This window comes from Cimex lectularius, unplaced genomic scaffold (genome assembly GCF_000648675.2).
Source record: "Cimex lectularius strain Harlan isolate CLEC.00 unplaced genomic scaffold, Clec_2.1 scaffold56, whole genome shotgun sequence".
NCBI lineage: Eukaryota > Metazoa > Arthropoda > Insecta > Hemiptera > Cimicidae > Cimex > Cimex lectularius.
In genome coordinates, this window is record NW_019394202.1 from 1,348,964 (window position 1) to 1,363,364 (window position 14,401).

Here is a 14,401-nt window from a genome sequence, read left to right on the forward strand (position 1 = left end):
TGAAGAAATCCAGAAAGGTTATGCATTTTTTATGTGGAGCATGGGACATCGGAGTAACAAACACAGGCTGATCGAGCCTAAAAATGTCTAGTTTTTTATTGTTATAAAAATTTGTAGGACGCGCTTTAGAAGATTAGTGTTAGGTTGCACAGGACAAAGGCTTGTATTATTTTAATTAGTTAAACCACTCTTTAAATTTTTTAAATAATAAATCATACATTAACTTTTGGTCGTAGCCATTCGAAATTGTTTCTTATGTCATAAATATTTATAGATCAGTTTAATAGAGAATATATCCAATTGGATATGAACGTTCCGATTTTCTTCGTCTTTTGGACGAGTAGTGTACATATTCCAAAGGACTTCTGTTATGTCTGAATTGGGTGCTGACCCATCTCCAGGTCTTTTATTTTATAGGTCAACTCGATTGTTTTAATAGTTGATGGTTGATTAACTTGATAGTTGATAGTTATAGGTCAGAGATAGATTGTTAGCTCTAGAAATCATCTACCTAGATAGACTCGAGATCCAGGCTAAGATGGCCTAGAAAATATTTCTGGAATGAGCTTTGCGATCTTTACGGGATCTGAGATTAGGTAAATGTTGGAATTACGATATGACCTAGTACGGAAGGTAAGTGAAAGGGTTTTCTCTTTCTCTCTCTCTCTCTCCCTCTCGCTCTCTCTCTCTTTGATTTCCCGATTAAGTTTTAAGCAGTTGACTTACGTTCGGCTTTAGTGAGGACAGGAAACCCCAGCTGTGCGGTGACCTCGTTGTCGGCTACGAGCCGCATGTCTTGTGCGGCAACCGAGGCGTCGACAGCTTTGCCAGCAACTCTGACGGTGTAGACGAGCTCGAGTATGCCGTTTCTCGATGCACCACCGCTCACCCTGTGCACCCGAACCGACACAGTCTCCCTTCTCTCTCTCTTCAGACTTCCTTTTTCCGGCTGGTTACTGTCATTGCTGAGGCCCAGGTGTCTTTCTTGTTGCCTGGGAAACGAATGTCATTTGAATTGAAAATAAAATAAAAATAAAAAAAAGTTTTGATTGGTCTTAAAAGCACTGACCTGTGGAAAGCAGTTCGATAAAGTTGAGCTAACCGCTGTTCGAATACGGCCGGCGACAAGTCGAGGGCTGTTGTGTTCGCTTCGATGACAGTAACCAGCCAGTATCTCTGGTCGGGCACGTCGTAGTACGGAGGTTGCGTCGGTGGCCACGTCGGAGCGACTGAAGTCGACGGCTCCAGTTTTAACGTCGGCGTCGGAGAAATGTAACACTGGTCCCCTTGGCAGGTACTGGAAAATACCGGGGTCGGGTATATCGTCGTGAGGATTGTTGTCGTTCTGAATATCGTTGTCGTCGCCCATGTCGCCTCTGGGTGGCCGTCGCCAGAGCCCTGTCCGTCGCCGGAACCGCTCCAGAAGAAGTCCTCGACTCGGTAGTTTCTACGCGGCTCATCTTCGACGTAACCACCTGGAAGGGATGAATTTACAATTAAAATTTAAAAAAAAAAATGAAATATTTGTGCAGGTTATCCGTAACATGGTGCAATAGAAATCACACTTAATGACTCATAGTTCAACGCATCGCTAAAGGATTTTTAAACAAAATACAAAGATAATCCATTTTTTGGTTCCTAGTTTAATCATCGATTACAATAATTCTCTTTTAAAACTATATAATAAATCATGCTACTATGGCGAAGAAAAGATAAATAATATCAAGTTTTCCTGTTTTGTGAACGATTATGAAATCATTAATTATTTTTGTTTGACTAATCTCTTGGGTGGTCATTAAAATTTTAAGGCAATTACTTTTAAAACAGGGTCATAGATCTGTTTTTATAGATTTTTCTGACACATTTTATTACAACTTGATTTAGTTTCTTTTCTAATCGAGAATTGCGTTTTATCCGTCATTTGATGAATGACTGTAGATGATTTTCGATTGAAGCTCCTGGACGTTCGAGTTGGAGGAATGTTGTATGAGCTAAGAATCTTACAAAGGCCTCGGTAGGGCTATTTTGAGCCGGTCCGATTTTCCCTGTATGCAGTGAATATATGTTCTCTATTTAATGTAGAAGTCAAAATCATACAATATAAGGATAACATATATAAATGGGCTTTCGGTAGTGACTGGCACCCAGGCATCCTTTATAAACTTAAACTCTTCCTAACCACCCATTATTGCCTTATACTTGAATTTTCCTTTACTGTCTGCTGATGTGTGAGGTGTGGCAACGAGTACTTCCATAACAGACCAATACAGGCCAGTATCCCACAGGAAGGGGATTTCTTGGTCCCATCCTTTATACTATCGTACAATATACGGACGATATTACATTATGTACGGTGCAAAGATGCTTTGAACAAAATGGATGGAGGTCCAAATGGTCCCTCGAGGCCCGCACCATGGCACGTCGTTAGTAACGATGTGCGGTCGAACATTGCATCTCTTTTCTATGAAATAGAAGAAAATCTCTTCAAGGAGAGTGATGCCATCCATCTTGCTGGGTCATTTCAGTCATCCTTCCAGGAATACAACCCTAAATTCTTTTTTTGCTAAATCACTCCTACTATTTTGTACTGTTGCTCAGAACCATCAACCACCAGTCTATGAGGTGCTGTTAAGAGATACGATACCACCCATCTACTTGTAGATAACCTGTACCAAGCAAAAAAGCTTGTTAAATTCTTAAACAAGAAAGTGCAGTATATCTTCGTAGAAATAGATATACATGTAACTTTTGGAATATTTTCGACTGGGTTTAGTTGTTGTATTTCTTCTGCGGTAAGGTTTTACAAACGAAAGAATTTTATTCTTGCCCACAAGTGTAGAAGCACAGTTTTTTTAGTAGGTGAGTTGTGACTTTTCAGCTTTTTTGCATAATCTGCACCGTGATGCCAATTTTCGTCAAAGGCGGATTCAATCCGCAGTTAGGATTCGGAGTGTCTTCCTGGTTCTTTCGATGCATCCTATTGTTTCTTTCAAAATCTCAGGTTTTTGGATTGTTTGTGCCGAGTGTGTGAATTACATCGTTTCTTCACTTTCAATATTTCTTCTTTCCAAAGATAAGTTGAAAATATGGAACCTATGCCACTAAAGGGTTCAGGGCCAGTGCAGCAGCTCCTGGCCTTTCGAGGGATACTCTCCTCTACTCATGCATGCTAGACCCATTAAAGTGTAATTTTTTTCTGCGCACCTCTGCCACTCTAATCATGAATATTCTTTGAACCTGCTTCTTATCGTACCCATCTCTTGTTACCTTATCCTTGAATCATATTTAACTGTCCGTTGATTCAAAGTGAGGTGCGGCAACAAATACTTAGATAAGAAGCATTACACTGCTAACTTTCCAATATATACCAACTCCATCATCCCAGTTGTCATTGCGTTCCTCTATCTAAGTGACATCCAACGAACAAGGACACATTGAGTTTATCAAACAACCGTGGAAAAATTTAAGTAAAATTACACTGATAAAACAGTGTTGTACATCAACAACAAGATGCTGCAGACACTCTCTCAAGTCTGAAACTTAGGACTATACTTGACAGCAGACTGAAGTTGGATCCCCTCCCAAAACTTAAGAAACAACAAATTGGCCTCTATGCGCAGAAATCTGTTTCGACAGTCAAAACTCAATTCTATAAAAGACATTACTGCATCAAATTTGGACATACGGAGTAGAACTGTGTAATTGCGCCAGGTCATCCAATATCCAGCATCCAAACCTTATAACAAAATTAGTCAGACAAATTTGCAAACTCGTACATTTTTTAGTATAAACTAAAATGATGAACTGAAGAACCAGAAATACGCCAAAACAAAGGGCTACCGATTTGCAGGGCTATAACTTGGAATATACAATACAAGTCTGAAGAGCCTGCTTGAACTACTAAGAAAGACTCTTAGGTTTCGACTGCGAAAACTAAACTAACCCTATTACAAGAGATTACTGCAACCACGTAGGACATAAGAAGTAACTGTAGGGTCCTAGCCGTCTAATATTCAGCGAATCCAATTGTTCCGATCAAAAGCCATTAGGGAAATTGTCAAAACTTCTTACCGCCTCACAAACCTCACTATCCAAAACGACCTCAACATTCTTTTTATCAAGTCAAGCCCTCCACTGTATATCAGAAAGAAGGACTGCCGTCTTCCACTCAGACTGACATGGAATCTCCATCCATGGCTTAAGAAATAACAACTTGGACAACTATGAAGACTTTTAGAAATGAAATTTGATGACCCTAAATACGAACTCTGTACAAGATACTGCGACCACTTTGGAACATACAGAGTGGAGCTGAGTGGTTACATCAATACATCCAATATCCATCGCATCCATTCGTGCCGATCAAAAAAACAGAGAATTTGTCAAAACTTCTTACTATGTTACAAAGCTCACTATCCAAAACAACCTAAACACTACTTTTGTCTACGAGCTGATCCGATCCCTCATCCAAAGGTTCCACACTATGATTTCGATCCATCTTAACAATAATGCCAAACCTATGTGTGCACTTTCTCATCTCGATAATAATCTCTTATAGGCAAATGCTACGATTAAAAACAAAAAGAAAAACAAAGAATGCAATGTAGGACATGTCAGTTCCATCGGTTGGAACGAATAATGGGTTAAAACCACAGGTAGAATTGAATTAAAGAGAACGACGGACTAGACATGCAATAAATATGAACTTGCCCTAAATACATCTTATTTAGAAGCAACAAGTTGCAACTACCCTCTGCAAAAAATTGACCTTTATGCTCGGCGTGCCCTTGTTCCTTTCAAGGGTCGTCGTACTCGTAGGATTTAATAATTAGGCAAAAAGCCTTCGTTTTTAATTTGATACGTAAAGCTTCAGGAGTAATGTTTTTAATAACCTGATAAGTTTTTTAGGCTAGAACAAACAAACTTCTGTTATATTACTGTAAACCTAATTTGAAAATACAAACAGACTGGATTCCGAGAATGGAATTTGTGAATAAAGTCATAGCGTGATATCTTATTCTCTCATCAATTGGCAAATTTAAAACTTTGTTTTCCTACTGATTCAATCTCTCCAAGTTCAAGGCTTTTACGCTGAACCGGAGCAGAGCGGGTCAAATGTTTAAACGACGACCGAGGTGGCGGAGATGGCTGCCAAGGGGATGGAAATTAATAATTATTGCCATTTGGGGTTAAATTAGACAGTGGCACGCAGCCAGGACCATTCGTCACGATTTCTTCGCTCAACCCTCTCCCGGCAACCACTTTAACCAAGGTTAACTATCGGTTAACTTTCCATTGACGCAGTTACGAAGAAGGCCAAGGGTTGGCCTAATAATTTTAAATCAGAGTTCGAGGCGGGAATGAGAGCTCGAAGGTTTCGAAATATAATGAATTTGTAACAGAGCTAAAAATTAAGACAAACTTGTCTATTTAATCCATGCAACCCTGGAGTTGGAAATCTCGCAAGTGCTTCTTTCTAGTAATCGTAACAAAATGTTAATATAATCACTCCTAATTCATATTCAAGCATATTTCTCATAAAACATAAGTATCAAGTGATTCTGATGAACTTTCCATGCTAATGTCCCCTTGTAGACTACGAGTTGACATGACATCCTCACCCTCATTAATGTTTTAAAATTATCCTTATTTCGTGACTTTAGCTTATTTTGAAACAGTTGTTATTCTATGTACATCTACTTAATAATAATTTTGTATGTGTATTTATTATTGACCTGTTGTTTCATAATTGGTTGAAGACGTGAGGAGCGGTCAAAAATGAGTTCGTTTAGAAAAAGACTTTTTAAATTATTTTGCCGACGTTTTGACCTTTATTCGGGTCAGAAAGTGTGGTGCTACATCTCAGCACTTTCACACAAAACTACCTCGTACTTGATCGCTCCTCACGACTTCAACAAATAATTTTATATTTTATAACCGCTTTAAGAGCTTATATGATTATTATTTTTTAACAGTTTGCACATTGATTGGATTGTTTTTGTTTGTTTTTTTATTAGTGAAAGACTCAAATTTGGCTACGGCCTATCAGCTCTGAGCGTGTTCTGACTCGGATTTGGGGCAAAGTCTGCGTTACGATTGACATTGAACGAATCAAATCGAATTAAGTGATTTGCTGGGCTCTTTCACGAATCACCACGATTATCGTTCATCACAGCCTACTTTTTTTCTGGTTAAGTAAGTACAAATAATTAAATTTCAGACATCAAAATAGACACTTCTTAAAAATTCAAAAGATACGTAAAATAAAATCTATTCTGGGACTTGAAAAGCTCATTGGATAATTAAGTATACAAAGTATTTACAAACATACATACACATACAATGAAAATTAAAATAAACAAGGGACAACTAAGAATGTTTATATTAGTTAGGAAAGATTGAACACAGTGGTTCTGTGTTCAAGGTTATAGAGGTCAGAAGGACTGGAGCGGGTTTTACGGGAGTCCACAGAGGACCTGAAGGTGAACAGAACATAGTAGGAGGAATAGGACGACCCAAGAAAGGCCTTCTCCTAATGGGTATAAATACTTCATGTCGGTGTTCGATCAAGTGGGACCAGTCAAAAATAACACAAAACGAGACAATAGATCGTTAAGTTGATTTTCAAGCTTCTTGAGTCCTGTGGACATAACCAAACAGTAATCAAACTAGATGTTTACTCTTGCTAAAGGGGAGAAGGTGGCTGGCACGACGGAACTGATGGATGGTGGAAAACTAACGGCAGGAATCTGGGAAATAGACATCTTCCAGGGATTGATCAAGGACAATCCAGGTTCTTGACGGTGGGACCGAAGGAAATAGGGTGATTGATAACTGTGAAGGTAAGAAATGGAAATGGGAAATGGATCCACACACTATGATTCTTAATGGGTCACAACATATCGCTAGCCAAAGTGGGTGAGAACTAGAAGTCTACACGTACTAAAGGGAAAAGGTGGCTGGCAGGAACCAATAGAGGGTGGAAAAGGAGCGGCGGGAAATCTAGGAGGTCGCGATCTTCCAGAACCAGGTTTGTTCAAGGACAATCGCAAGGTTCTTGGTGTTGGAATAGAAAGAAATGTTAGAAAAGGAAGAATAACCTCAATAATCCTCAATTGCCTTTATAACAAAATCTAATCAAAGGGATGAGCGTTAAAGGGACGGCAGATAGAGTGAGGAAGGGGATTCAATATGTTGAAGGTACGGATTAGAAAGCAACCACTATTAAGGTAGCCATTCACGATCACTCCAAATGGAACCGCGCCAAGCCGTACAGCTCCATTTGGAGTGTCTGAAATTTGAGGGGCATTCACGACCGCTCCACAGCCAGTCGCTCCGAACGTCAACCAGTGAATTACCTTCTCAAAATGGATGACGATCTCTTGTGCTACTCTTCTGTTTAATTACATATTAAAAGCAAAAGGATGAGGAAAAGGTGTAAGAAGTGGGTCCTGAACAGAAGCCGTAATACCCACATCAATTTGATGAAAGAACTTTCCCTTGAACCCGCCGATAGGAGGAACTATTTAAGGATGGATGAAATTATTATATTGAAATTATAATTATTCATTATATTTAGTGTTCTATTGTCCAAATTACTTATTTCAATTATTTAATCTTTTTTGTAAGGGTTTGGTTGAAATGAAAAAGCTAGTGCCACGAGCGGGATCTGAATCCATGGCCTTCGGGTAAATACGCCACTGCTCTACCACTTAAGCTATCGTGACTTCGATCCCCTCCGACACCAAAAAATGGCAAAAAGAGAGAAAATTCGAAAGGTTGTAGGTTGAGATGGGGACTTGGTGCCCGAGTGGATCGAACTATCGAAGTCAGGATAGCTCAAGTGGTTAGGGCAGCGGCGTATTTAGCCGAAGGCCATGGATTCAGATCCCGCTCGTGGCACTAGCTTTTTCATTTCAACCAAAACCTTACAAAAAAAAGATTAACGTCTTATTTATATGCACTCCAGCTTTTTACCCCCTTGATTAGAAAACAAAAGACAGTCATGAGAGAAATCATCACTACATGAAAGGTTGGCAACCACAGTACGATTTCTCGCTACAGGGATGAACTACGAAGAACTTAAGTGCTCTACTACGATTTCTGATCATGTTAGGGGTTATCAATACCGCATCTCTCATTTCATTTGTATCCTTTGTTTTGAAAATGTCGACCAACTGGTTGAGGATCGAATTTCTTTTATTTCTATCGTGGTAATATAATCATTGTCCACCACTTTCATAAACATGGTACACTTTCATACAATTCAATCACCTCAACAATAAAATCTCGATTGGATGTCATTACCAATAAAGAATAAACGTTTTTGACTTATTGAGAATGTACGACGGAGATGTTTGCTCAGTGACAGAAAGACAGAGACTGGCGAGACTGCGCCAAAAAAACGAGGATTTTCCCATTCACGACCAGGCCAGCGCGCCAAAATCCCCACCCTCCAGGCCAGGTTTTCCCATTCACGAACGCGCCATGCCGTCGTCGCGCCGTAGATTTTTGGAGTGGCGCGATGGAGTTTGGATCGGTCGAATATTCGGCACAGCCGAGCACGCCAGTTCAGTTTTGCCATTGACGTGGTTTTTGGAACGGCGTCGCTCCGTTTGGACTGCTAGGAGCGATCGTGAATGGCCACCTTTAGAGGTCAAAAGGCCAGAAGCATGTTTGAGACAACAGAGGACCTGAAGGTGAGGAGATCATAATAGGGAGAAGAATGGGAAGATATCTGATAGAGGAAGGACCCAAGGAAGGTCCCTCGGTAGGAAGGATATAACCACTTCAAGTCACAGTACAGTCTTATGGGATCTTCTTCGAGAGCTGAAGATAAAACGAACAAAACAATTTATTAAACGTTTAAGCGCATCTTCAAGCTCTTCAATGAGTCTTTCGTCCGTTATCAAGAAATGGGGAAGAATAAGTGGACTTGGAGTTTACTCGTACGAAAGGGGAGCATATCTGACAAGATGAAACTGATGGAGGAGGGTGGAAAAACAGCTTCAGGAAATATGGAAGATGGGCGGCTTCCAGAATCAGGTGTGATAAAGGACGGTCGTCCTTAAATGTACCCAAAACACAATACCCTGAGACTTCTATATTCACGCCAAACCTATTTCTAGCGGCCCAGGAGCTAAGGAAGTCTAATTCGCCCTGAATTCTTACCAGTTCATTTCGCAAGTCAGGAGGTTGGAAGGAAAGGTGAATCCAAATTCATATGCATAAAGGTGATGATTGCAGTATTGCAACTACTTAGGGATGTCATTAATGTAAATGCAATAATGTAGATGCTTCAATCTTGAAAGACTCCAGAGTAGACGAGGGCTTATCTGCGAAAGGGAAGGTTTTAAGTTTACCAAGGAGAACGTTCTTAAGTCCACCAAGAGAAGTTTACCAAGAAGGAATCTTCTCTAAAAACGACAAGAATGGTGATTTTTACCAGCAGTATCGGCGGAAATTTCTGGAACAGAGGATTTTCAAGTTAATCGTAACCTGCAGGGAAAAAGATGGTCCACAGAGTTGCATTTCTTATAGTTTCTCGTATTTTGTTTGTTTTCCTTAAAGACTGTTAGTTTTAATAACTATTAATTGTATTAACTTGATATTAGGGGGTTGCTAAGTTCTGTCTCTAAACCTAGCAACGAATAAACAAGTAATTTGGCTTTTACGGATCATCCTTGATTGCCTATCAGAGCTTGGTCTATCAGACGCGTACCATCTTCTCACCGTCTTCAGTGGGGAGTTTAAGATTTTTTAACACCAACCACTATTTTACTTTAATTTGATATTTTTTCTTCTAAGTTGTTACAACAAAGGCGGTTAGACACATGCCGCACTAAACTCGACGCAGGTGACATCGTAACAATGAAAAGCGGAAGATTTGACAATATTCTGTCAAATCAGATGATGCTCTTATCATTGTATAAAGACGGAAGAAAATAGGTTTAAATGTCAACCCTAACAAAACTTCTTTCATTCCCTTTCAAAAGAAGGAAGCTATACCTAAAAGGTACCAACCTGAAAGATCAAGCAATAACCTCCAAAATTTTTAGTATAAATTATTAGTAAATACCTAGGTATAACCCTCGACCAAAGGCTCAATTGGACGTAATATAGCCAACATAGTACATAATTCCAAGGCACTACTAACCGTTGGCAAGTATGTAGCATAAACATGGGTATAAACTTCAAGAAGGTTAATTGGCTATACTCAACGGTCAGTCCTTGGTCACGTGGAGCATAGTATGGTGACAAAAAATGAACTGAAAATTTACAAATACTAGCGGCATATAACCGTAGCAATGCATAATTTTTCACATTCATCTAAAAAAGATGGTTTTCGAAAGTGCCAACCTCAGATGCATGCAAAGAAAAGAAATACCTGGGCCTAATCCCCAAGCAAAGGCAGCATAAACTGGGGTATAAACCACATGACGGAGTATTATCGAGGTATATATGTATATATACCTTATGTAGGCTGAGAAGCGACATCAAAGATTTTCAAAAACAGCCAAGTTGGAATCAGTATTTAATTTTTTGTTCTCAGAAATTTGATGGTAAATGATTCCCCAATCTCATCAAATACGAAGCAATGCTAATCTTATTTTATTTGATTATTCATTGAGCCGCATAAAAAAGTCCGCCCTTGAATAACAGCAACCCATGTTAAGGCATTTTCATGAACTTCGCCCGTAGAAAGCTCTTTGTGATTTTGGGTTGAATAAATGAAGCCAGATTATGTGTAAAATCTTTGTTCAATTATTTTTAGAACACGGCTAATTTATTAATCCATGATGTATTGATCGCTTATCCATTGTCTTTTTTAGGTCAATTACTTTGTTTGGCTTGTGATACGACAAATTTCTTCAGTGTAGTGTAAGCCGGTCCTCATTAGTTTAAAGTCAAAATTAGTTTAAACGACACGCAAAAAAGGATGTAAATCGGAAGGGGCGATCACCCGGAAACTACGACACGTACCCCACCAATCTGGGAAACATAACTGCAATAACTAAACAGTCGGTCGAAGGGTGTCAAGCTCGGACAGGAGCGACGTGACGTTTTTCTCAAACAAGGGGAACCTTGCCCTGCAATAATTACCCAATTGGTCAGATAAATAAGAAGAAAGTTGAAGGGTGTTGCAGACCCAGACGGGAGCCACAGGATGTTTCCCAAGAACCTTGAAAACATAAAGTCGCAATAGTTGGACAACCATCAAATAAATACCTAACATCGAGTTATTTAGTGCTGAAGGGTTGCAACAAGGCTAAAATATGTAGCGGCGTGGGACATCGAAAATAGGGGTCGCGTCAACCAGGTGCGCGACACCCGTCTTCGCCGGTCCATCCGCAGCGTGGGAACTTCCCAGACTTTTGATTTTCCTTTCAAACCCTACTCCAGTAGAGAAACTGGTATAAAAAGGATTGGTGTGAAAATCAAAAGTCACTCTAGATCAAAAGTTCAAACCATTGAGTCTCGACCAAGGGCTCAAACCAAACAGTCGACTCCAAGAGTCGATCAGGAAGAGAAGCTGCCGCACTCCATCTGGGACTCAGCCAGCCAGAGCCAGCGAGGACCAGCCGTTACCACTCATCGGATCAGGTCGATGGTCCAGAAACCGAAAAGGCGCTAATCGGCCGTCGCGCAGTCTCGCCGCTTACAGTAGTTTATTTACTTTTATTAATCTTCTAGAACAAAGTGTTAAATAAAACACAATTATTTGAACAATTAAATGGAGTTTTGTTTCGCGATTTAACTGTGATTCCCCACGGTTCCACCTATGCCCAATACTGTTGTTTATGTAATTAACGATCTCCTTGATTTTAGTCATCATTTGCGGGCGACGTTGAAATATTTAATGTTGTCGATGACTGCCATAGTCCGCAGGATGATCCCTGCGATTGGAGCAACGCAATTAACTTGATTATTAACTTTCGTTAATCCTCATTGTCCATCACTATTATAGCTTTTTTAGCGTATCGATTTGTAAGGAAAATTTTTGTGCAGGGAGATTTTTTCTTTTATTGTATAAAATAATTGGGTTCTTTGAAGACAATATGAACAATTAAAAATAAAAATAATATAAAATTAAACATAAAAGCATTTTACTTCTTTTGATAGTTTCCTTCCGTCAAAGTAACCATTTATATCTTGAAATTAACCCTTTTCAATTTAAAATTGACCTTTTTTAACTTGAAATTAATTCTTTTTAATTTAAATTTACCCTTTTTTAACTTGAAGTTAACTATTTTTTATTTAAAATTAATTCAATTTTTTAAACTTTTTAAAGAATTAAAAAACAGTAGTTGGTATAAAATATAGCATTTAAAGAAATTTTTGTTATACCCTATTTTATAGAAAATAACGGGGCTCTTAAAAGGTCACATGGAAATTAATTATAATGAAAATTAAAAATTATATAAAATTAAGTAAAAATAAGATTCTTCTTTTAATTTGTGAAATATGAGAAATTTTGGTTTTTAAGAACAACTAATTAATATTATAAAAAATCTCAAATTAAAAGAAAATAATTATTTGTTTTTATATTTAATGTTATATCATTTTTAATTTTAATTAATTTTCATATGGTCTGCGCACGATTATTTTATAATTTTAAGTTTTTTTCAAATGCGTGATTTTTATTTTGTGTCCTTAGATTTCATACCATCTTCTCGATTTTTATAATGTTTTAAAACCAAGGGGTAATTTGAAATTAAAAAGGGACGATTTGATGATAAAAACGTTTAATTTGATATAAAAAATAAATCTGAAGTTAAAAAGAGTTAATTTTAAATTAAAAATGGTTAATTTGAAACATTACAATTAATTAACGTTTTTAGTTGAGATGAAAAAAAGTTAATGGCACGAGCGGGATTCGAACCCACGATTTTCGGCTAGATACGCCGCTGCTATACCACTTGAGCTATCGTGACCTCGATCCACTCGGACATCAGCTTCCTATCTCAACCCCACCTTTTGAGTTTTCCCTGGGTTGTGGCAGTGGTGTATCTAGCCGAAGATCGTGGGTTCGAATCCCGCTTGTGCCATTAATTTTTTTTCATCTCAACTAAAAACCTTAATTAATTGTAATGTATTAATTGGTCGAGCGGATCACGAATTAGTGAATTTAGTTAATTTGAAATTAAAAAGGGTTCGATTATCGGGGAAAAGTGTTCATTTGACAGAAAAAGCTATAATTTCAGGTTTTTTAAAATATTAAATAACTGGTTTCTAATGACCAAAATTAATTACAATGTGTGGTGATTAGTGACCGTTAATCGATAATTATTCAGAAATCGTGGGCATTCTTAACACGACCCGCAAGAATGACACAATTACACAGAAGACAAACACTTTGAGCCCTGAAGATGATCTTAATAAACATCGAAACGTTGGCACGATAGAGAAAATGTTTTTCTGAAACCTACATCACACCAGACAGCATCTCACGATATCTGAATAATTAATTACAATGAAAATTAAAAATGACATAAAATAAAATATAAAAAGAAAAGATTCTTCATTTAATTTGTGAAATGGGAATTTTTTTTAAGATTCCAATTATTTCATATTTCAAAACAAGCTCAAATTACAATAAATTTTACATCATTTTAAATGTTAAGTGTAATTAATTTTCATATGGTCTGATAAGAGTCTAATCGTTTAAATTTTTAATCAAATGCAGGACTTTTTTGCTTTATGATATTACATTTCATACCATCTAGTAGCGTTTTTATGAGATTTAGAGAAAAGGGTTAAGTTGAAATTTGGGAAAAGCTAATTTCAAAATTAAGAAGGGGTAATATGAAGTTAAAATCGGTTAATTTATAATTTACAAAAGGTTAATTTGAATTTAAATACAGTTAATTTGATATAGGAAGAAGTTAATCTGAAGTTAAAAATGGTTAATTTAAATTAAAAACGTGTTAATTTAAAATAAAAAATGGTTCGTTTTACAGGAAAAAGGTTAATTTGGCAGAAAAGCTTTAATTTAAGATTTTTTTTAATATTAAATAATGGGGTTCTTCAAAACCTTCCTTTACGTGATTACGTGTCATACCATCGCGTAGGGATTTTAGGGAAAGGAGTTAATTTGAAATTGGAAAGAGCTAATCTGAAGGTAAAAAGGGTTAATTTGAAATTAAAAACAGCTAATTTCAAAATTATAGAAGGGGTAATTTGATGCAAAACAGGTTTAATTTCAAAATAAAAAGGGTTTGCTTGACAGGGAAAAGAGTTATGTTTGAAACAATAGCAGGTAAATTGTAACTTAAGAAGTGTTCATTTGAAGTTGAAATCTGATCATTTGATACTGATTGTAATTAAATTTCCTTATAAGAGCCCAATTTTAGATTTAATTTTGTTTTCCAAATTTTTCCAAGTTTTACTTTATATTTGT

General features: G+C 37.5%; 1 protein-coding gene across 3 annotated transcripts in view; it reads right to left on the reverse strand.

The window, feature by feature from the left end:
- LOC106666579 overlaps positions 1-14,401 on the reverse strand; it is a 56,621-nt gene that overhangs the window by 16,544 nt on the left and 25,676 nt on the right. For all 3 annotated transcript variants that reach the window (XR_002910907.1, XM_014393866.2, XM_024230145.1), the window contains exons 2-3: positions 1,070-1,475; positions 727-992 (exon numbers count right to left, since the gene is read on the reverse strand). Coding sequence is in view for 2 of the 3 variants with exons in the window: in XM_014393866.2 (XP_014249352.2) it covers positions 727-992; positions 1,070-1,475 (672 nt within the window). In the remaining variant the exon portion in view is untranslated. The remainder of the gene's footprint in view (positions 1-726; positions 993-1,069; positions 1,476-14,401) is intronic.